Source organism: Petromyzon marinus, chromosome 75, assembly GCF_048934315.1.
Source record: "Petromyzon marinus isolate PM22_M1 ecotype Great Lakes invasive population chromosome 75, UKy_Petmar_22M1.pri1.0, whole genome shotgun sequence".
In the NCBI taxonomy this organism is placed as follows: domain Eukaryota; kingdom Metazoa; phylum Chordata; class Hyperoartia; order Petromyzontiformes; family Petromyzontidae; genus Petromyzon; species Petromyzon marinus.
The window spans coordinates 1,687,651-1,712,380 of NC_133741.1; the positions used below are offsets into that span (position 1 = coordinate 1,687,651).

A 24,730-nucleotide genomic window follows, 5' to 3' on the forward strand; every position below is an offset into this window, starting at 1 on the left:
CCCTCTGAGTCAGTGGTATGCGTTGGGGTGTCAGCCTCCGAATGTTGCAGATCCAGTTCCATCTATCTTATGTGGTGTAGTTAATAGACTTAAGAGTGTATCTTAATTCTGACATTTCATGTGTGGTGTGAGTTACTCTGGAAATTCCCTTCAGAGCACGTATAAAACAATTGTATCACAGGATATGGTCAGTTTGACTCGAGCAAATAATCTTACTTCAACTGTCTTTGTTATACCCTGCTACTCTGGAATTTCCTTTCAGAGTGCGTTTTTGTTTGTTTTACACCCGTTACAGTCACAGGGCAACGTTAGATCATAAAACCTTGTTAATACAACAGTGATTTGTTCCTTAATTCAAGCATAAACTGTCTGCGAGAGATCCCGGACGACGCCCCCAATATGTTGTATATATAGGTGTTATGAAAATTGATGAAAATAATGAAAATTAAATGAAAATAGAAATTTGCATAATTTATCCGAAATTATGTTAATTAGTGTAATTATGCGCATAAATTATGCTGATTTGAGAGATAATCGTATTAATTTATGCGAGTGGGCGTGGTTAGGATAATGCAGGTCGTTATGGATTATCAGGTCGAGCCTCGGTGACTAGGATTGTGTTATGAATTGGAATGACGCAATTAATCGTATGCAGTGACGCAGGCGTTGTGAACGTGAATGAGAGAGAGTCGATTCGACTCTGCTCTTTAATTCCGTATTATCGATAAGGATACGATTACTCTCGATTGAACATTACGAATTATGTGTGTTATGAATTATGTGTGGTGATAGTGTGCTTATGATAGGTCCCCAGGATTCAGATCTCATACGCAGAACAATATTATACAGAATTTCAGGAAGAATCACACACAAACCTTCTGCTTTAATCAATTTTATTTCTAGCTAACTTTAATTTTTGGATAATATGAAAACTCAATCTCGGGATTTTGGAATTTCAACACAGCGTTAACATGATACCATCACGATTGCGTTGTTTCACCTCGATAGCGGCACCTGTGGTTAATTCCCGACGCGTAACGCAATCGATCGGTTGTTGAGAGAGAGATTAAAAACATACGAACTATTCTATCAAACCTTAACTTTATAATATGCAAACTCGTATACTTAAATTGTTACACAACACGGCACTTGGTCTTTGATTCGTATCCAATCCTTAATACATTCTGATATGCGAAGTTATTATGCTTGAAATCGTCAGCACAGTACCACGTTGATGTTCGTTCATTGATTCATAACGATTATGAATTTAAAGCGTTCGACTGAAATACTTCTAATTGCCTTATCAACACCACTCGATGGCCGCAATGCTTCGTTACTTGAATTGTCACACAACACAGCATTCGGTCATTGATCATGTGCGGCCCTTAATGCAATTATTGTCACGTGGTTAACAATAGGATGACTGATTATTATGCAACGCTACTCGTTGAAAGGGCACTCCAACCAGTATTATTCTTGGAGGCACAAATATGCGTTTGAATTCGTTATTTCATTCGTGGATACCAGCAAGATTATGTAGAAAGAAAAATATTAACGAACGACTCAAGTATTTCTAATCGACTTCTCAACGCGACTCAATGGGTGGCGATGTTTCCTTTTAAGATCCTTATCTCGGGCCGATCTTTTAATTAATTGTGGCCAGACCCCTGACAGGGAACCGGTTGAACACGCTCTTCACCCCCGCGAGCGGCGCTCCGTGGTGAGGTGCCAAGAATTAATCCTTCTTAATGGGTCAGTTGGTAATTTATGCGGTTAGAAGTACAGCCCCAGCACAATATTACAGAGGAAAATTATGAACACTCTTAAAAACGATGGATTATTCACTCGGTCGTTGCGATGTTTCCACAATCACGGATGGTTCAATAGCTTGAGGTTTTAGGCTTTGTTAATGACCCGTGTGTGTGTGTTGAATGGTATGAGTGGTGAAAGAGTAGGCCAATGTTCGGAATCGATTCTTTGCGTCAAGCAGACGTCTGGTTTGTCGTGTAGTGGGGGGCAGTGTATCATACGTATCAGTTGATTCTTCTTTCAGTAGTTGGTTCGGACTCAACGGACGTTGGTGAACGAGTATATACGTTGTTGTAGCTGCGATGACCGTCTGGTAGATGGCGTTAGAAGCACGCCCGCAGCGGCGCGGTTGTACGCGGACGGTAGGTAATGCGCGCAGTGCGTCTGCGAGCAGCTGGCACGCTGGTGCTCCGTCGTCGGCGGTTGTAGATTGCAGGCTCACGATTCGCTCGTGGTGGCGCTGGCCGCCAACAGCGGCAGCGGGTCGCCAATCCGCGACACTCGCCAATTCGGCGAGTTGTAGAGGCGTCTCCGGCGTCGGTGATGGCTGGTCTTCTGCTGAGATGAGTTGAGCGGGTCTTCTGCTGAGATGAGTTGAGATGAGTCTTCTTCTGTTGAGCTGAGTTGAGATGAGTTTTCTTCTGTTGAGCTGGCCCCGAGGGCTGATGAGTTTATTTCAATGCTGAAACGGCTCCTTTTTATGCCAAAAATCTCTCTCCTTCTCGGCTCCTCCTCACGAGGCGGAGCTATCTTTGATCTGATCGTATGTCGGTGGGGGGGGGTTCGTGTGTCGGTGGTGGGGGGGGTTCGTGTGTCAGTGTGTATGTTTGTGTGTGTGTCATTTATGACACGGTTCTGTTCGGGTCTTTCCTCAAGCCATAAACATCAAGACAACAGACACTTCGATTCATCTTGAAGGCGTCTGGTTGTCTACTCCATCCATCCAGAGAGAGGGGCGGGTTCCCCCCCCCCCCCCTTTTTCGTACACGTTTTCGACGCACATAGAAATGGTTAAGATTTTTAAAGTTTGACATTTCACATCACAGTTGATATCTTATCATACACAGTTATCATCCTGCTTGTGATTCATAGTATTTGATTTATTTCCAAGTGAAGATGCTCTTCCGAGCATATGCATTTTATCACGTGCTGCAGGGAGAGACAAAGGTGGTCGGGAGTACCTATCTCTTTATACTTTCGACTTTATATTTATCAAATACCATTTGGTCCCATGTTCGCCAAGACTCGTGTTTGTAACTACGTCCTCCCGACACCCCTCTCGGTTTAACGAGGTTCGCATTGTTATGATGGAATTATTAAAAAGATAAATAATTTTCATCCTGAGTTTAAGGGGTCCGTTTCCAGATTGTTGGAATCCATATCCCTTGGTTCTGTAAGGTTCTATAATGGAATATCGTTTAACGTTATTATTAATGTTATATTGCAATTTCCTTTAAAACGTGTTTGCCTGGTTGCCGTGTGTGGGGTGGGGTGTGTCTCCTCATCAACCCCGGCTGGCTTTTCCAGATGGCCCCTTGTGATAAGGTGTAATTCCTGCTTCTCCGCGCTGTGAGAGAGACAAAGGTGGTCGGGGTTGCTTGGGATATTGTTGAAACTCTTTCGTAAGTTTGCCCGTTCGCCTCATTCCTTCTCGATAACCTTTGATGTGACTCGGTATTCCTGCTCCAAGCTTTGTTTTAACAGTAAATGTATTAAAGGTGAAAATCATTTGATAGCGAATTAATCATTGAATAATAATTCACTGATGTGTCTGGTGGCCTGTTCTTAATTGGAGTGAGCGTTAGGACCACTAATTTTATCTTATTCTTGTTGTTGCCTTTTAATTTTTTGTTGTTGTTTTACTGGCAAATAAGGAAAAAAATATGTATACGATTTACCCTGTTGGCGTCTCCGTGTCTACTCTCTTGGTGTTCTGACCTCTGAGGGACCTGTCCTAAGGGGCCCATCAAACTCTTGTTCATCTGGAGATTTTCGCCGATAGCTGTTACATCCTCGCCTTGAGAGTTTTATTATTTCTTTATATATATAGCCTGTTTATGACCGACATCTGGTTTTTCGTGTTTCTGGCTTACGGGTTTTATTCATTATTAAAAAATATATATTGTTTGTCACGAAAGAAAGGAAAAAGAAATCTACGTGTATGCATCCGTAAATATTCTAATGGATATTAATTGTGGAAAAAGGGGCCGTATACAACACCCACACTCTCCCCCTCACTCCCCCACTGCTCCGCAACGAACAAACACATTTTTGACACAAGAGATGCCAACCTCGGCGTCTGCTTTACGCAAAGAATTGAACCAGTGATAAAGAAGACACACGATACGCATATCGGGATAATCAAGAAGGGTTGCCACTCCAAGGTGGTGCATTAAAAAATCAATTGATAACGAAAAACACTGCTGTCATTGAGTTGCATTATAATCAAACGTCCTATTGGTTAACAACGTGGCAAGAATTTGCATTAAGGGTCGCGTATGATCAATGACCGAGTGCCGTGTTGTGTAACAATTAAAGTATCCGAATTTGCATATGATAGAGTTAAGGTTTTGGTAGAATAGTTCTGCATGTTTTAATCTCTCTCTCAACAACCGATTAATTGCGTTACGCGTCGGGAATTAACCACAGGTGCCGTTATCGAAGTGAAACAACGCAGTCGTGATAGTTACCGTGTTAATGCTGTGTTGAAATTCCGAGATTAAGAGTTCTCATATTATCCAAAAATTTAAGTTTAGCGAGAAAATAAAATTGATTAAAGCAGAAGGGTTGTGTGTGATTCTTTCCATGATTCTGCATAATAATTGTTCTGCGATTGAAATCTGAATCTTGGGGGACCTATCATAAGCACACTAACACACATAACCAATAAACGTTAAAGCGAGAATAATCGTATCCTTATTCTAGATTTGAAGCTTTCGTGACTGCAAGGATCCATACTCTTTGGTTCTATTCGGTAAAGTCACGTAGGTAAAAAATAAAACAAAAATCACGACGTTTCGGCCACAACACAAGTGGCCTTCTTCAGGTGAAGGAACAGAACTGTCGGGACGACAGCGCTGGAGTGAACACAGCCAAGCTCAGACCGCGACTTTTAAGCTTGTGTGAGAGGAATTAAGGTGCCTTGACAAAGGAATTAGCATAAAAATGAGCATTCAATTGGCGGACTTAGCATGGTGAACGGTGTAGAGGGGGTGAACATGTGCAGCTTTAAGCAGCTGCTTAAATTCCCTTTTCACACCATCAAAATGTAAACTCCCCCTCCCCCCCTCGCCGGTCTGCACATGTTCACCCCCTCTACACCGTTCACCATGCTAAGTCCGCCAATTGAATGCTAATTTTTATGCTAATTCCTTTGTCAAGGCACCTTAATTCCTCTCACACAAGCTTAAAGGTCGCGGTCTGAGCTTGGCTGTGTTCACTCCAGCGCTGTCCTCGAGACAGTCTGATCCCTTCACCTGATGAAGGCCGCTTGTGTTGTGGCCGAAACGTCCTGAATTTTTTTTTACGTGACTTTACCGAATAGAACCAGAGAGAATGGTTGTTAAGCTGGGTGAGTGTACTGACAGTCTATAATGTAGACTGTAGCCTGTTTTTTAAGCTAGTGAGCATATTGGCAGTCTATAATGTATACTGTAGCCTGTTTTTTAAGCTAGTGAGGATTTTGACAGTCTATTTTGTAGACGTATTCTGGTTCATTCGGTAATAAAATAAATATGAAGACAAAAAAACCACGACGTTTCGCAACACAAGCGGTCGTCATCAAATTATTTATTATTATTTTTCTATCTACAACTATGCACTGCACTATAATATACGATACTCCGATACACTATGCTCCTATACATTACACCACTAAACACGACACCACGAAACACTACACTATACACTACTAAGTACTACACTATACACTACTATAGACTATACTCCGATACACTACACCACTAAACACTGCACCAGTATACACTATGCACGACTATACACTGCACTACTATAGACTATGCAACTATACACTACACGACTATACACGACGATACACTACACTATACACTACACCACTATACACTGCACTGCTATAGACTATACTACTTTACACTACACCACTATACTAAATTGAAAACTAATTTCTCTAGAAATTATTTTTGTGTTTAGTTTACTGTCCTTCTCCCACACCTTGGCCACGTACGGTGCCAAAGAAGTTCAACACATTCAGTGCAGGCGGCTCTGGCGAGGAGAGTCATTTCAGACACTCTGCCTTCGCTCGTTGCGCGCAAAACGTCTGACGTGCAATGTCGCTCGGATGCGGCGAGCACGTGTGTGTGGTTCATTCGCCCACTCCAAGAAAGGTGGACACCTGTCGAGGTGTCCACCTTTCAGACGCGACCACGTGGCCATCACAAATAATAGCTCGGCATATCGTGTGGACATTTATAGCAGTCTAAAGATAAGCTAATAGCTCAGTGGGCTTCACCGGGAAAGATAAAATTAGTTTAGTTGCATTTGCTTGCAAATTCCATCTCTAGCCCCGCCCACTTACCCTTGGGTTGTACCCACCTCAAAACCTACATAACCTTTGGTTGCAGTAGCTCTCTCGCTACATGCCTTCCTGCCTCAGCAGTCCGCCTGCTGTATTGTTTCACCTGAAGTCGATTGCTTGTGTTGCGATCGAAACGCCGTAATATATTAGTTATTTTTCTATCTACGTGACTTTACTGAAAGAACCAAAGAGTATGAATTCCTGCAGTCACGAATGCTTCAAATCAAGATTTAGTTGTATTTGTATATTTAGTTGAAGCGATTTGCTTACCTTTCCTATACTTTGCACTCCTATCGTATTTGCGTGTATTGTGTTTGTTTTGTTGGAACGTTCTGACCCCATGCCTCCACTGGACATTTATGAAAAAAGAGCTTTATAGCTCATCGGATTCCTCCTGTAGTATTTAATACAGATTCCGAGATGGATGCACACACTGCTGTAGATCAGTGCTGCGTCTTAACCTGGGTTGCATCTCGCACCCACTGGGGGTGCGAGATGCCCTTTCTGGGGGTGGTGTGAGACATGGCCAGATTATTTCTCGAAGGTAAATCATCGAAACCACACATGAAGCACGGGCCACATTAAGTTACAACTTACTTTGTTTTCTCAAAACCCGATGTGTTTATTAACATTGTACACTTTTTGTAACGATTGAGACCCAGAGGGGTGCCAGGTTGCGGTAAAGCTTAAGGACCACTGCAGTCGATGAACGCGCAGATTCAAAAACAGATCCGTACCGGACTGCTGAAGGGGCTTGGTCAGCAGCACCAAGTCCAACCTTCTTTGTTTCTCCACCACTTATGGTCATACCCCACTGCACATACACATTTAAGGCTGAGTTTACCTAGGGGAGGCCCATGACCCGTGCTGTTATCACTCGCCACTGATGCTGGCCCCATATAACCTTAACAGACTTTTGGGGCAGGTGCGTTTTATCTTGCATCTATGAAGACCGGCACTGTGGCACATGAGGGTGTGGGTGGCCAGCACCACGCCCGGCCGCCTTTGTCTCTCCAGTGGTGATGTTTACTACACACCGCTACACCAGGTACTCATTTTAGGTTGAGTTGACCTAGGGGAGGCCCAGGACCGATTCAGATAATCGTCGTCATGCACTCACTGCCCATAGACTCAACACTGTACATAGACTCACCACTGCCTGTATTGGTCTACGAGTTTCTGAGTCTTTTTGGCTCTCTGTGAGTCTTGATGTGTCTCTGGGTCTTTGTGCATCTCTAAGAGTCTCTGTGCATCTCTTTGTGTCTGTATCGCAATGTGTCTTTATGAGTCTCTTCTTCTTTCGGACGGCTGCTGATGTAGATGCAGAGCAACAACCAAAATGTCACATTTAGGTGGTCAAGCCAGAGTGTATCATCTCTGTGGTGGTTCTATGGGTTTATATGGATTTCTATAGATCTCTATGGGTCTCCGAGTTTATTTTTGTCTCTATGCATCTCTATGGGTCTCTGTGTGTTTCTATGGGTCTGGCTCTCTATGGGTCTCTATGAATCTCTTCATCTTCGGGACGGTTGCTGATGTACATGCAGAGCAACAACTACAACTTCTCATTCAGGTGGTCAAGCCAAGATAACAACCGCATCAGGAGCAGTAGCGGTGTAGTGCATCATCATCGCTCTGTCTCCTTTGTATCTGTGGATCGGGGCGTTGCGTCATTCTACTACGGTCTGTTCTGGATGACCACATTCGCACACAACTGCTGAAATGAAATAGCAGTGAGCCAACAGCGTGCTTCCGAACGGATTCACGCAGTTTTCAAGAGCGTCTAGCCTCGCCGCAGATTTGGCCAACGTCCCGCGGGAAACTATGGCCACCTTTTTTCGAGTGGAATTTCGATTCGTTGTTTTTTTTCGACAGTTTTTATGTTTTCATTCCGGAGTGTTTTTTTTTTTTACGGCATTCGTCTTCGTGTTCGTTTTTTTGTCTGATACTTATGTGACGTGCCTCGTATACCTATCGCCATGCCACGGAAGGCAATGGTTAAATAGATAAGTATTGGTGAACTTTAATACGAAGGTTTTTCACGACCAATATCATCTATAATAGAGATTTTTTGGGGTTAGTTCGCATAAATATCAATGCTTCGTCAAACCCGCCACCACCCGACACGGCCAATTAGTAAGGTTTGTCACGTAAACAGAACGTGCCAATTCGTTACGAGTACAGCACAAATCTGACTGTCGCCTGATGAAGCTAGTGTAATTACTGGCAAAACGTCGTACTCAGATTGTAAATGTAGTGGATTTGCTCTCCAACACACTGGTGTGCTGTACTAGTAACGAATTGGCACGTTCTGTTTACGTGACAGCTTACAAATTGTCTGTGTAAGATGGTGGCGGATTTAACGACACATTTATATGTACGCGATCTAACCCAAACTTGTTTGTTGTTGTTGATTACAATTTGACATCGAAGAGAATTTCACCACAAATCTTTACCCAAGCATTTTGTAACAAAGACAAAACTCCCCCGTATAACCTCGACAGGCTGTTGGGGCAAGTGCTGTTAGTGAGTAGCAGGACCTATGGAGGCCGGAACTGTGCCACACAAAGGGGTGGGTGGCCAGCACCACGCGAGGGCTGCCTGGCCCCCTTTCTTTCTACAGTGGCGATGTTGACTACACATCGCACCGGGATATAATTTGAGGCTGAGTCAACCTAGGGGGGGCAGGACTGTGCTCAGATAATCCTCACTTTGGTACTAGCAAAAATGTCCCATTTTGTATCTACTCTGATACTTGCATTGTCTTTGTACTGTTCGTCTTTTGACGTTTTCTGATCTAAAAAAGAAGGCTGTCTCTGGTGGAGGCCAATCAGTTTCAAAGACAATGCATATATTATCAGAGCAGGTTTGTTTGCATGTTTAAGTAAGTGTGGTTAATGCAGTACTAGATTCCTTGCAAAAGGTTTCTATTTGGTGTTTGAACATCTTAACATAACTCCTGTTTTATTGCCAGAAAGGGTAAACACCTATTCTTATTTTATCAAGTTGTGTTGCGCGTGTCTCCTTGTGACTCAGCAATGGAGAGGGTGCTGGCGAGAAGCAAGCACTCGCTGGAGCTCAACGAGCAGCAGTACCTGCTGGAGGTGCGTTGGGCTGGTGACGAGTGCCTGGTAAAGCCCAAACCCATCGGACCTGCTGCTGTGAAGGTGAAGATGACAATAATCAGAATTAGAATCATCAGAATATTTATGTGTACTGCAGGAGGAGCTCTTTCTTCACAGATGTCCAGTAGCGGGGTACGGGGCCAGAATGTTACAACATGCATAATACTTAAAAACACGACTGGGATGCTAGAAAAGGTAAATAAATTACGAAAAACCCCACCGATACGGCTATTTTGAACCCCACCCATACGGCTATTGTGAACCCCAAACACACGGCCATCCTCAACCTCACCCACACGGCCATTGTGAACCCCACCCATACGCCATCGTGAACCCCACCCGTACGGTCATCGTGAACCCCACCCACACAGCCATCGTGAATCCCACCGACACGGCCATCGTGAACCCCACTCACACAGCCATCGTGAATCCCACCCACATGGCCATAGTGAACCCAATCCACAAGGCCATTGTGAACCCCACCCACACGGCCGTCATGAACCCCACAGACACGGTCATCATGAACCCCACCCACATGGCCATTGTGAACCCCACCCACACGGCCATCATGAACCCCACCCACATGGCCATCGTGAATTCCACCAACACAGCCATTGTGAACCTTACCCACACGGAAATCGTGAACACCACCCACATGGCCATTGTGAACCCCACCCACACGACCATTGTGAACCCCACCCACACGGCCAACGTGAACCCACCCACACGGCCATCATGAACCCCAGCGATATGGCCATTGTGAATCCCACCCACATGGCCATCGTGAACTCCTCCTACATGGCCATTGTGAACCCAACCAACATACAAATACAATTAAACTATTTTTTTTCATGCCCTGGCCGTAAATGATAGCTCAACAAAGTGGCTCATCATTACGTGGAAATTTATAGCGGCAAAATAATCTAAATAATCTCAATGTATGGCGCCCGACTGCAGTCACATAAATTGATTGTGCGACCCGTCATCATTTTAGTAGTAGTTGGGCTTTCTCTCCCAATGTTATTCACACTAAAAGGCATGTTTTGGGTTCGATTGCGTAAATATAAATGTGTCATGAACCCACCCAAATCGCCTGACGAAGCTGGCGGAATGCCGTTAACTGAAATTTTAAATGTCGGAGTGGGTTTACTCTCCAACATACAAGCGGTTAGTCTACTGAACTAGTAACCAATTGACACGTTTTATTTATATGACAAACCCGCACTGATTAGCTATATCGGGCGGTGGTGGCGGGTTTAACGACACATTTATATTTACCCGATCTAACCCAATCAAAACAAACCTCCTGGTTTGTCACAAGTTCCTATAAGTGCAAGCTTCCAATTGTGAAATAATTGATCAGCTGAACAACCGCCAACTGTTCTCGTTTAGGTGGAGCCGACTTCTGCCAAAACGATGACCCCTGACGTGTGTCCAAAATGTAAGTAAAGCCATAGGAGAACGTTATTGTAATTTTTGTCTGTTACGTGATTTCTTAAACGTCTGTGTGTGTGTGTGAGATACTAGGGATGCGATTTGCGTATTTTTGCGTATCTCTGGTCGATATTCATCTTGTGGGTGTAAACCCTCATCAGGCCCTACTTAATTCTAGTAATCACTCTAATTCAGAGCCTGCGTGGCACATCCAGGGCCGTGGGATTTTCATCGGTCTTCATAGATGTCAAAACGTGTCAATTAAAAAAAACTACACATTTAGAATCGACGTCACGCATTTGGAGTATTTGGCTGCTACTATAAATCTCCACGTTATGATTATAAGCCACTTCGTTGACCTATCATTTATGATGATGGCCATAGCTCAGTGGGGTCTTACACCTGGTAAAATAGTTCGTTTTAGTTGATATCTTTAGTGCCAAAGCCCCACCATTCAATTAGCAGTGCATTGACAAAGGGAGGGAGCATGTATTATGTACTCTACTCACTTATTAGGATACATATAGAGGGTGGGTGGGACTAATCAGTAAACTTTTTTTTTTTACAAATGATAGCTCTACGAAGTGGCTTAATGCGCGGCAATTTACAGTCGCAGCCAAATATTCTAAACACTTGATGTGGATTCTAAATGTGGAGGGAAAAAAAATCGTAGGACCCAGATTAAAAAAATACACGCGGTTACAGGGAGAGAGACATGCAAACTCCAAATATGCAGCAGGCGTTGGGGTTGGAATGGAACCCACGACCATCTGTATACCAAAATGTAGAATTAAATCTTCATCCCAGTCTTATGTAAAATTGCACAATAGAGATGTTAGGAGTGCCATGGTGGCTAGGAGATGTTAACCACCTCACCTGGCATACAGGAGGTCATGGGTTCGAACCCGACCCTGACGCCTGCTGTATATTTGGAGTTTGCGTGTCTCTCTCTCTCTCTCTCCGTGGTCGCGTGGATTTTTCTCTGGCTACTCCAGTTTTTCACCTCCACATTTAGAATCAAAGTGTGTTGAGAGTATGTGGCTGCTGTAAATTTCCACGCAATAAGCCACTTCGTTGAGCTTTACCTGGTAAATAAAAAAAATGTTAAATAGTCTTGCCGGATGACGGTAGTTTGGAACTGCCAGTTTATAATATTTTCAGAATTGTTGCCATGCCATCCTGTTGGGAGCATTTGCAATGCTGCTGTTTGACCAAGCTGCATTGCGAGGCTGTCCCCCTGGTGAAATCTGCATCTTACGGAATTGTGTCAATCTTTTATATTTGTAATACCTGTGTAGTGTAGAGGCACCTTTTTTATTAACACACACGATCTGGACTGTACACTCGACACTTGCTAGCCTGAGCACAACACTAGCTGCCTAGCATCGACGGCGCTAACTGACTACACAGCTGGCTGACTATCTAGCAGTGGTGACGTCGAGCGATTACAAAGACGAAGACGACAGCAACGACAAGATGATCCGACTCCCACCAACAGCCCTCAGCCACCGCTCTCAGCTTATTTTAACCAACCAACGTGGCCCAGCTTCTCGAACCCTTATTAGCAGGTTCTAAGAACTTCTGTATGGACCCCCTCTATGACCCTTGCCCCAGTTCTTCCACTCTGCCGACACACTCTTCGATATAGGCCTTTTTCCAAAATTGATATTAATAATGATTTTGCCGATATTTTTTGTTAATCACTTGTGGGGTCGCTGGGAGCACAAACAAACGAAACCCCCCACCCCCCCCCCCCCTTTCGAACAGCTGCCTTGTCACCCTCTCAAAGACAATGACACCCTCCCCTCCCATTAACGGAGAGGGTCAGTCATAAAGTCATAAAAAACACACACACGCCCCCCCCTCCCCAGAGGAAGGAGGCCACAGACAATCAGACGCCACGCACAGGCGAGTTCAAAGGGATTCCGGTCCTTCGTGAGGGAGCAGGTGGAGTAAGCATCTGTTTATTTTCTCTCGCAAGAGATGCGCAGAGGGGAGATTTTTCGTATATAACAACAACACAGCTCAACAATTGAACTGGACAAGGAACAGCTCGGCGAGCTACAGAAGAGGGTGGAAAGCGGCAAACTCCGGGGTGGGCCCCGCAATCAACCGAGGATGGCGAGGCTTGCAAGCAGCGATGTGTCATCGAGAGTGAGTTCAGAGCTCAAAGACGAAGTATCGCTAAAATAGTTTTATTCTACATCGAGTGCCAGCTCCCAGCAGCAGTTGCAGCCCGAGAGGAAGAGTGACGAGCGACGAAAGCAATCGTCCACCAAAGAGCGAGAGACGGAGCAAGAGAGAGCGTGCACCAGCGCAACCAGCTCCACCAAGCAAGGGTGCCAGCTGCCAGCGGACAAGCGCTGTGCCGACTCGGCTCATCCAGCAGGGGAAAGAGCCTGACCAGCCTGCTGCTGTCAGTGGACCAGCGGCGAGCGCGATCGAGCATCTTCAAGGACAAGCAATGTGCCGATGCAGCTACTCCAGCAGTGGAAAGAGCCTGTATCTGCCAGCGGGCGAGCATCTAAGCCGACACCCCGAGCAAGAAAAGCAACGAAGCCGTTTGGATGACCCTCCCCCACACCCACACCCTCACGACGCATCACCCGGCGTCTGCTTTACGAAGACACCCAACACGCATATCGGGACAAATCAAGAAGGGTTGCCATTCCAAGGTGGTGCATTAAAAATCAACTGATCGTGAAGAACATTGCTGCCCATTGAGTTACGTGGATACGGTCATTTAGAAGTATTTTAGTTCGTTTTTTTTCTAATTGCATAAGCTTACAAACTAATTAATTGATAACTACTCTTGCCTTCGGGACATGTTTCTTTATTGCCCTTCGCATGAATATGGTTGCATGACTTTTTAATGACTTTTCCTCTCGCCATGTATGCTCGCGTACTCTGAGGAATAATCGGTTGTTCTGTTACCCAATTAACAACATGACCATTGTGGGTTAAATGTATGGATCAATGAAGGGAACATCGCCTTGAGCACTGTGTTGACAATTTCAAGCATAATAATTTGCATATTGTAGTGTAGGGGTTTTTGTATAGAATATCGCTGCATACCTGTTTTAAAGACGCTCCCTATCACCTACTAAGCTCGTGTTACGCGGTAGAATTAATCATATGTGCGGTTCCCAAAGTGAAACAACGCAACCATTGATGGTTAAATGTACTGTTCGCGCAAGGAAAATTCCCCGATGGTACCGGGGGTAATTCCAAGCATGAGAGTTCGCATATTATAGTGTTAAGGTTTTGTTTAGAATTTTAAATTGCTTAACACAAAAGTGTTTGAGTGTTTCTTTCCTGAGTTCATGCAATAATAATCTTATTTATAAGAACTGTATCCTGCGGTGAGATTTGAATTTGGAGACCTGACATAAACACACTAATACATAATCCGTAAATGTTCAAGCGAGAACAATTGTATTATACCGATTGATAATACGAACCTAGACAACAAAGCCGAGTTTAATCTGGCATACTTACAGCCCTCCTGCATAACTTCATACGATTAACTGTACGATCCCGATTGATGATACGGCCCTCGTCAGCGAGGCAGGGCCTAATTATCATAGCGGCTCGCATTAGCATAATCGCACGTGTTCGCATAAATTGATACGTTTATCCCTCGTAATAGCATAATTTATGCGCATAATTACACCACTTAACATAACTTCGAATAATTACAAAATTTGCCAAATTTCATTTAATTGTTATTATTTTCATAAAATTTTCAATACCCTGATATACAACACCCCTGGAAACTGTCGCTCACTTGCGTGTGTACTGTTTATACACCACAGTTGCCACTTCTGGTCACCAGCCGGCGCTATTACACTACATCACCCCCCCCCCCCCCTTCTTAAAAATATAGCCCTTCCCGGCTAACACTTAGCAACGAACCAGGTGATTAGGGCAGAGTAATACTCCGCAGAATCGACAGCAACATGAGTAGGGCAAAACAACAACCCGCAGCAACTGATATAGGACAGAGCAACTCCGCAGAATTAACAACGCGGTAAATGAAACACTCAATGAGGGTGAGGGAATAAAAAAACGACCCCTTGACTAACGAACACAATCCTGACGCACACGCGAATAGACAACGGCAACAGCACTCCAGCTGACTGCAACACAGCACATGCTGCAGGCAAAACCATCTGGAGGCACCCAACAACATTTTACGATCCCCCAACACATATCCCCCTTTCAACCGACCATGGCATTAGAATACACAATTTGGGACACGCTCATCGGAATGTAGCGCACTTGGACCGGGTCCTGGACGCTGGGCCCTCATCTTGGACGGGGTCTTGTACTTCTTGCACAAGCGGCCTAAAGGGCCTGGACCCTCCCTGCAGAAGAGTTCAACCAGGCTCCAGCCTTTGATTCTTCACGCGAGGTGGCTTCAGGAGGATTCCCAGACATCAGTGGCTCAGATCCTGTGGGTAGCACAACGCACTTTTTCTGAGGCACAGCTTCCGAGGCCGACTGCCCCGGCTCGTCGGATACATCAGACACTGGCCGTACAGGATTTGGGGATGAACTGTCTAACTGGGAATTAACATAGGGCTTCAGGCGTGACGGGTGAATGAATCAACGGTGATGCTCTGCCTGTATCCACGCACACTGCGGTTGTCGAGCCTCCACCACCTCAACGGGCCCCGCCATGGCCGATGTCATTTGGGGGATGTACCCGGCGGCACCTGAGGGCAGTTCAACCAAGCCTTTTCCCCAGCCTTCCATGGGAGCACGTACTTCCACTGCTCGGCGCTCTTTTCATTAGCACCCTGATTTTTGGCGTAATTTTCCCTCTCTGCTTTGCGCGCCTCAGACAATCGTGCAAGCTTAACCTGCATGGGCACAGGCATGGCGGCCTTCTTTTACCATGGGGGTTCGTTCTCTCGCCCATACATAAGATAGAATGGGGAAATCCTGTCGAGGTGTGTAGGGCCATCCTGTATGCCACTAGGACCCCTGGGATGTGCAAATCCCAATCCATCTGCGCCTCATTAACCACCTGACAGAGCATCGATGTTAGGGTCTTGTGCAGGCGTTCTTCCATACCGTCCATTTCAAGATGGTATGGTGACGTTCGAATCTTTTTGGTGCCAAAAGCATAGCATACCTCCTGCAGCAGTTTCGACGATAAATTATGCCCCTGATCCGTGAGAAGCTGCCCAGGTGCTCCCTTGTCCATCACATAGCCACGCAAAAATGCATCGGCAATGGCTGCTGCAGATTGGTCTGGTAGTGGCCAAGCCATTGACCAACAGGAAAAATATTCCACACTGACCAGGAGGAATTTGTTTCCCCTTTGGGTAGCCAGAAACGGCCCCAGAATATCAAGCGCAACCAGCTCATTAATTCTGGACACTATGATGGACTGCCATGGAGTCTGATCCATTCTCAGCAGTGGTTTCCGGCGTGCACAATCAATACAGCCCTTGACCAGATGGTACACAATGTCTGACATACCTGGCCAATAAAAATATTTCTGCAGCGTCAACAACGTTTTCCGGACTCCGAGGTGCAGTAATTTATTTTCGTGCACCCCCGTCACCCTTCCGCGCAAAGTGGTGGGAACCATTTTACAATGGTGCTGCAGCTCCTCATCCCACCTCATCAAAAGTCCCTCACGAAGGACTATGCGGGACACTCCCGCTGGGGCAGAATCATCGTGCTTCACGTCAGCGCGGTGCCGCAAGTTCAGTAGTGACATGCAGCCGTCCCCACTCGGCGTGCATGAGGCCCAATGTACTGTTCCCAGGCGTGACACCTCAGTCGGCAATCCATCGCAGGTGGTTTACACCTGGGAGCACCCGCCGAGCATGCACAATGCTCACTCAGTGGCAGGCGGGACTGTGCATCTGCGTTGCAGTGCCTTAGACCCTTTCTGTAGATTACCATAAACAAGTATTCTTGCAGCATTTCCAGCCAGCGTGAAAGCTTCCCGGACGGCTGGTCAATTCGCAAGGAGTACTGGAGAGCCGCATGGTCCGTGTGCACTACAAAGTCCCTGCCATAAAGATATGGCCTATACTGCTGTATAAAATATACCATGGCCAAAAATTCCCTGCATGGCACAGAGTAGCACTGCTCCACGGTGGACAGCACGCGACTACCATACACGACCACTCTCTCCACACCGTTTTTTACTTGGGACAAGACAGCTCCTATGCCCGTATCACTGGCATCCGTATCTAAAACGAATGGCAGGGAGAAATCAGGATAGCCGAGGGGGGGCGGGGGGGCGCGTTATCAAGGTGATCACATAAAGTGACAAACACAGCCCCTCCTCCTCCCCCTATCGAAACTTTTGGTTTTTAGTGGTCAAAGCATGGAGCGGTTTGGAATCATCGTGAAATTATGAATGAATTGTCAGTAATAAGATGCTAACCTGACGAAAGCACTGACAATGTAACGCAAATACCACACAGATATTTGTGTAAAAAAATGTCAATCCCATAGGCATGAAGTTAAATTGAAACAAGCCCTGGAGAGGTCGAAATGTGGTCTTCGGTTTAGAGTCCCTCGTCAAGGGGTAACTGCCACAACCCCGATAGAAAATCAAGAGTTGAGAAGAACCGAGCACCTGATAACGCATCCAGGGAATCGTCCATCCGAGGGAGCAGGTATGCATCTGCCACTGACACCATATTTAATTTATGAATATTTACCCAAAACCACAGGCTCCTGTCCCGTTTTTTTTAAACTAGCACAAAGGGGGAAATAATGTCAGCGGCCAACATTTCCTCAACCGCCTGTTGAACATGTTCTTTCTCCCTCGGGCTCAGCCTGGACGAGTTTTGCCTAATGGGAGCTGCGCCACCCATATCAATGCGGTATTGCATCAATGAGGTGCGGACGAGTTTTGCCTAATGGGAGCTGCGCCACCCATATCAATGCGGTATTGCATCAATGAGGTGCGGCCAATATAAAATTTCCTTTGGTTGAAAATATCAGTTAACTCCTGCAGCAAAGCACGCAACTTGTCCCGTTGATCTCGAGACAGGTCCGGATTCTCGGTACACAATTTATCAGCCCATGTCTCGTTTGACTCGCCTCTCTCTTCCACCGTGCCCACGACCTCTGCTGCAGCTGTGTCGACATCCTCGCAACACACAGCTGCCGCGTCAGCTAAGACCGTACCAGCCTGGACAACCGCTGCAATCAATCCAACATTTAACACCTGCAGGAACAGCTCCTGGTCTGTCCTAACGATCGACTGAGCACCCACCAGCGTGAGGCCCCGAGTTTGGATGGGGTTAAGAGGACCCCCACCTCGGAATTTGCCAACTGATTCCTTCACCAAGGCCTGGACCGTGGTGTTAGCCATAGTAAGCCTATCTGGGGAAAGCAGCCGTCATGGATTGGCACATCGCACCCTCGTGTACCGTGGGGGCGACGCGCCCTTTTCGCTTTCCTACACTGCGTACAAAATGGCGGCCGTTGGCCGCGCCGCACCGAATTGGATGATAGCTCTGCTATTATAGAATTAGTGGACATAGTTTGATTAATGTTGATTGGCTTTGCTATAATCCAATTAGTGGGTTGAGTTTGATTGATGTTGATTGGCTGTGGCTCTGCTGTCATCCACTCTTTGGGCAGAGCTTGATTGATTTTGATTGCCTGTGATGCTGCTATCATCCACTCAGTGAGCTGAGTTTGATTGATGTTGATTGGCTGTGGCTCTATTATCCACTAAGTGTGCAGAGTTGATTGATGTTGAATGGCTGTGCCGTTGCTATCATACGCTCAGTGGGCCAAGTCTTCTGCTGGGCGGGAGCAGGAAAGTATTATTATCACTGAGTGCGAGGATAATCAATCGTTAGTTTTTGGCATAGAGAGATCCGCGGAAAATAGATATATATTTTTGTTAATTATCCGCGAACGTCCTCCCCGTCATTACAGCGGATATTCGATATCCTACTGTAGATAATCGATTATACAGTAGATTATTGATCAATTATTCAGCGGCTTCTCATGACATTACGTTTTTCGTCATCATTATATGTTTTTATTAGTTTTTGACATGTTTACCCTATGCAATTGGCATGAATAAACATACAAATAGACACAAACACCCTACCTTAACAAGTGACCGTATTTACTGTACCGTACTTACCGCTTTAATCTCGAAGACTGCATCATGGGGTGATGTATATTATGTGCAGTATTTTCATTGTTTAAGTTGAGTGTAGTGTCCATAATACAGGTGTTTGGGTTAGATCCCATGAACATAAATGTGTCGTTAAACCCACCACCACCCAACACAGACAATTAGTAAGATTTGTCACCTAAATTTTTTTATATTCTTAGCTCTTTCGGTAAAGTCACGTTGAAGGGAAACAATAAAATAATAATATATATAAAACAGTAAAAATTATTGTGAGAATGTTTATTGTTTTTAATATATATTTTATTTTATTGTTTCTCACGAGAATATTTTATTGTTTCCCTTCAACGTGACTTTACCGAAAGAGCTAAGAATATGAATTACTGCAGTCACGGAAGCTTGAAATCAAAATTAAAACCTAAAATTTTGTTTACTAACACATTTATATTTATGCGATCTAACAAAAAAAACTGTTATTAATAATATTGGTCGCGAAAGCCTCCTTAGTGTTAAACTGTGTGTAGTGTACAATGTAGTGCATGTAATATTTCACACTAAAAACAAGCATAGCTATTTTGTTCGCGAAAACGGTGCTGATCACCGGACTGCGTTGCAGCCTTTGAAGCGGTGTTTGCCGGTTTCGCTGGATTGGCCTGGGACCAGCTGGATAATGTTGGAAGCTGCCAGATAATCGATGATAAACTGTACTTATACATACAGTAAACCTTTGCTAATTTGAGACATATGGGGCTCTGGCCTTGCCAAATTATCAAATATTCCGAATTATGTACAATGGTATTCCCCAGTTCCTCCTGTCCCTATATAAAAAAAAATCCATATTTACTTCCAAACTCTTCACATACCACACGCATTGACTCACTTCCTGCATCAATTCCATCCAAAATGTCGTATTTGTCTCGCAGACGAAGGTATTTATGCTTCAATCCCTTACTATTACCTCTTGATGTAGGTGTAGACAACACATCTGAGAGGGTTGGCTTGCCCAGTGCACAAACAAGGTAAAGTCTAAAGCAACAGGCCTGCACTAATGTTCACCATGCACATCACCACTAGACTGAGTCATTGCTTTGGTCGTGGTGCACGGTGTTGCTCCACGGGTATGCCGAAATTGGACCATTCGGTATAGCAATTCAGCTCATGGCGAATTACTAATACTGTGTATATGCCTAAAGCACAGCTGTGCTGAATTATCCCCAATTACGAAGGATCAAATATAGAAATAACGAGGTTTTACAGTATATATGTATTTTATTTTTATTTCAGATTTATTTTATTATGTTTTATTTGTGTTATTTCCCTTCTACGTGACTTTACCGAAAGAACCAAGAAGATATATAAGTATAATTTAGATATCTTTTGGTTGTTTGTTTCAGTGCCCCCGTCCGGAATTAAAGTGGACAAAGTAGCGCATCTGGACAAGGATTTTGTGTCTATGTATTTTGAAAGCGAAAAGCGGTCTGGTGGGGGAGACATTGCAAGCATGGAGGAGGAGGCCGAATGTTGGATCATCACTTTCGAAGACCCCACAGGTGACTTACGGGACACTCACGCCATGCCTTCATATTGTTTTTTTTTTGCTCACGAAAAAAATAAAATCCTGTTTCAAAGATAAGAATTTGCCGCTTTTGTGCGATGGCGAGCGGTCTGAAAATATATACTTCTGTATCTCCATCATTAGACCTCCTTTGCCAGTACCAAAATATAATAATAGGGTTTTTCCCCTTTTTCTGGCAACAAAACTGAAACCTTGTTACGAGGATTCATGTCCGCATTAACCACAATACCTGCAGTCAAAATGCAAACAAAAAACATGCTACGATAATATATGCATTGTCCTTGAAACTGATTGGTCCACACCAAGGGACGGCTTTCTTTTGAGCCTCGACCCAATTGGTACTTCTGATGTTTACGGCACTCCAGGATAGATGCTGTGAGCAACTGTCGCACATCGAGCAGTGCAACTCACGTGGCTGTTTGACAGTGGGCATCTTCACAGAGCTGTCATATCAGTGCACTTACTTCATTTGCAATCATGACTTAAAGCTTTCGTGACTGCAGGAATTCATATTTTTTGGTCTTTCGGTAAAGCCACATAGATAGAAAAAGAATAAATAATAAAAAAAATATCACCACGTTTCGATCGCAGCACAAGCAATCGTTATCAGGTGAAAAAATATAGCGGGAGAGCTGCTGAGGCAGGAAAAAATATAGCGGGAGAGGTGCTGAAGCAGGATGTTATATATGTTTGAGATGGGTGTAGCCCAAGGGTAAGTAGGGTGGGCTAGAGATGGAATTTGCGTGTAAATGTAAGATCGGAGAGCTGATATACCTCCACGATAACGAAGCTGTGGGTGAGAGATTAGCATGTCAATCTGTTAATGTAAGATTAGCATGTCAATGTAAGAAAGCCGGGCGCCACTGAAGCAGTGGAGGTGGCCATTGTATTGTGAGAGATTAGCATGTCAATGTAAGAAAACCACCGCAACAGTGGCTGTGTTGAGAGAATTAGGCCGGCTAATGTAAGATTAGCATTTCCATGTAAAAAAAACAGGCACCACCGCCAGATAGAGGAAAACAAAGCTGTGGAGGTGGCTATTGTATTGTGAGAGATTAGCATGCCAATGTAAGATAACCACCGCAATGGTGGCTGTGTTAGTGAGACATTTAGCCTGTTAAAAAACGAGAGCCACCACCACATCAAGGGAAAGAAGCAGCAGTGGCTTTGTTAGTGAGACATTTAGCCTGGTAATGTAACAAAGAAAGTCGGAAATGACTGCTAACATCGGCAGGTAGGATGGAAACACCACAGCCAGTTATGACTTAAACTCGTTAATAACGTCGTTCCAATGATTGCTCAGTTTGTACCCATTTTGTCAGTTGAAATTGTGTCTGTGTTTATATATCTGGATGGCTTTATGAACGAATCTTTGTTGATAGTCAGTGGGTTTGCAGAGTACCTTCGTCTTGGAAAAATCTATTTCGTGTGTGCCCACAGCGTTATAACAATTGATTTTTCCAAGACGAAGGTACTCTGCAAACCCACTGGCCATCAACAAAGATTCGTGAAAAAAAAGTTACACAGATCAGTGTGGCCTTACCTGGTAAAATAAAAAAAAAATTAAAACCGGAAATGGTCGAGAGCCACAGGGGGTGCGGTCGGTGAACTCATGCATCGATAAGTTTGGCGCGAATGATGAAATCTGCGATGGGAAAACCCGCGACGGGCAAGGTTTTAATGCAACAATACATGGAGCATAAACCACCATCATGCAAACTCCGATCATCCTCACAGCAGAAGAGGCTCTTGGCTGGCCATTGAACAAAGATGGTCACCTCATCGCGCGCTTTCAGATGCACTCCTGTGGCCATCTGGAATGCTTTTTTACATTTAGTTTGTTGCCATTCCCCCACACCTCAGAATAGCCTGGTTAGCTATGTACGGTTGCAAAAAAGTTCAACAAACATACATATGTAGTGTCAGTGCACTGACTGGTGGCCGTAAGGACTAATCGCGGTTGGCAAAACAGCACACAGTCTAATTATATGGGAGTGACCACAAGAGGGGAAAAACTAGGCCAAGGGTCAAAGAGAGGGTCTATCAGGAATTTCCCAGAACCCGCGAGAGACTTCATGAAGAGGGGCATGGCCAGGGGTGGGGCATGGCCGCGCTAGGGGCATATAAGGGAGAGTGGAATGAGATTCTGGGCGCTCGAGGAGTTCGGGGTCCTCGCCCGTCCCCGCTGTCATCATCGTCGTCGCTGCTGTCTCTTCGTCATTGTCGCTATGTAGCTGTCTCACTATATAGTTAAACATCGTCGTCATTGCTATATAGTTGACCACCTGTATAGTCAGACATCGCCACTGTCGCTGTATAGTCAGCCAGTTATATAGTCAGTCAGGGATAAGAATTAGTGACTGTGTCATTAAAGTGGTAACTCTATGCCGACGAGGAATAAATGAGAAGCCCTCTACAGTCCGTGTCTGAAGTTTCTACATTACACATACATACTACCCAATGCACTACACAACACACTGTACACACTACACTAAACACTACATGACTACACCCTATACTATACATTACTATACACTACACTACCATACATTACATTATTACACACTACACTATACATTACTATACACGACTCTACAATACACAACACTATACTACCGTTCACTACACTATACACTACTATACACTACCATACACTACACCGCTATACCAAATTGACAACCAATTTCTTTAGAACTGTTCTTTATGTGTTAGTTATCCTTATCCCCATGCCTCCTGATTAGCACAGTTGGTTACATACGGTGCCAAAGAAGTTCAACGTACAACACGTATGTACGTACAACAAGTTGATTATGTTCACTGTGTGGTCGATGTCTCTGTGGTTTACTAGTGGGGGAGCGGGTGCTGAAGCGGAAGCATTCCCTGAAGGGACACGAGCTAATGTGCGTTAGCTTTGTGGGTGGGCCGATGGCGGCGGTGCAGAGATCACCAGAGTATCTGGACCCATGGAGGGTTCTGCTGAGTGGCTTCACGGCTCCCATGAACGTGGACATACTGAGGATGTTCGTCGAGAACTGCAGTGGCACCCAAAATTTCCAACTTCACGAGACGGACGACGAACACTGCCGAATCGTCACTTTCTTCGATGATATCAGTAAGTCGGACGAACGCCGAATGCCGGTAGGGTGGGCGTTTTTTGTTGTTGTCTGTCGTTCTAAAGCTCCCTCCTGTGCATTTGACTTCAAGGCATTTGACTCCCTAAAAACGGGAAGCCCTTTGGCGTGTCCTCCACCGTCTTGGATGTCCAGAGAAGTTTGTCACCATCCTGAGGCTCCTGCAGGACGACACGACCACCACCGTGGCGAGTTGGGAGATCTGAAATAGACGCCTTTCCTATCCGAACGGGTGTCAGACTGGGATGTGTGATCGCCCCCGCCTCATTCACCAGACAGAATAAAGTGGGGGCATCAGCATCCAGTACCGTCTGGATGGGAAACTCACTGAAGGCACTTAATGACGTGGCTTAGAAAACAATGGCAGAATGGAACAGTGGAGTTGCTACGAGGGTTGAGGAATGAGTGACAGCGACAATAGAGGGGTGAATTTTGATTTAAAGCTTTCGTGACTGCAGTAATTCATATTCTTAGTTTTTTCGGTAAAGTCACGTTGAAGGGAAACAAAATAATAATAAAATATATATAAAACAATAAAAAATTCTCACGACGTTTCGACCATAACTCAAACGGTCGTCTTCAGGTGTGTTGGTTTGCATAAATTATTTTTTAAACGGCGCATTTATTTATTTATAAAAAAACGTTAGCGCCACGCGCAACGATTTGGCAGTTTATTTAGGACTAGTCCATCTATATTCTGAAAAGAGGAGGGGGGAAACGAAATTTTTATAATATATGCTGTCTGAAAGCCACTGTAAGCGTGAACAATCAATTAAGACCTGAAATGGTTTATCAAATCTTTCCAATGATTGCTAAGATAGAATCCATCTTCTCGGTTGAAATTGTCTCTGTGCTTGTATATGTGGATAGCCTCATGAACGAATCTCTCATGGAAGCCAGATGGCTTACAAAGAACCTCTGTCTTGGAAAAGTCAATGGCATGTGAGCCTACTGAATTAGAACAATGAT

The 24,730-nt window shown here is 44.8% G+C and overlaps 1 protein-coding gene across 3 annotated transcripts in view; it reads left to right on the forward strand.

The window, feature by feature from the left end:
• Positions 1-24,730, forward strand: part of LOC116957472 (protein mono-ADP-ribosyltransferase PARP14-like) — a 109,922-nt gene that overhangs the window by 18,586 nt on the left and 66,606 nt on the right. The window contains exons 2-5 of one of the 3 annotated variants that reach the window (XM_076056253.1): positions 9,401-9,468; positions 10,882-10,930; positions 20,449-20,604; positions 23,479-23,742. In XM_076056253.1, the coding sequence (XP_075912368.1) occupies positions 9,401-9,468; positions 10,882-10,930; positions 20,449-20,604; positions 23,479-23,742 (537 nt within the window). Of the gene's footprint in view, positions 1-9,400; positions 9,532-10,881; positions 10,931-20,448; positions 20,605-23,478; positions 23,743-24,730 lie in introns of all 3 variants that reach the window. The other 2 variants (XM_032979642.2, XM_076056254.1) reach the window with 2 other exon arrangements.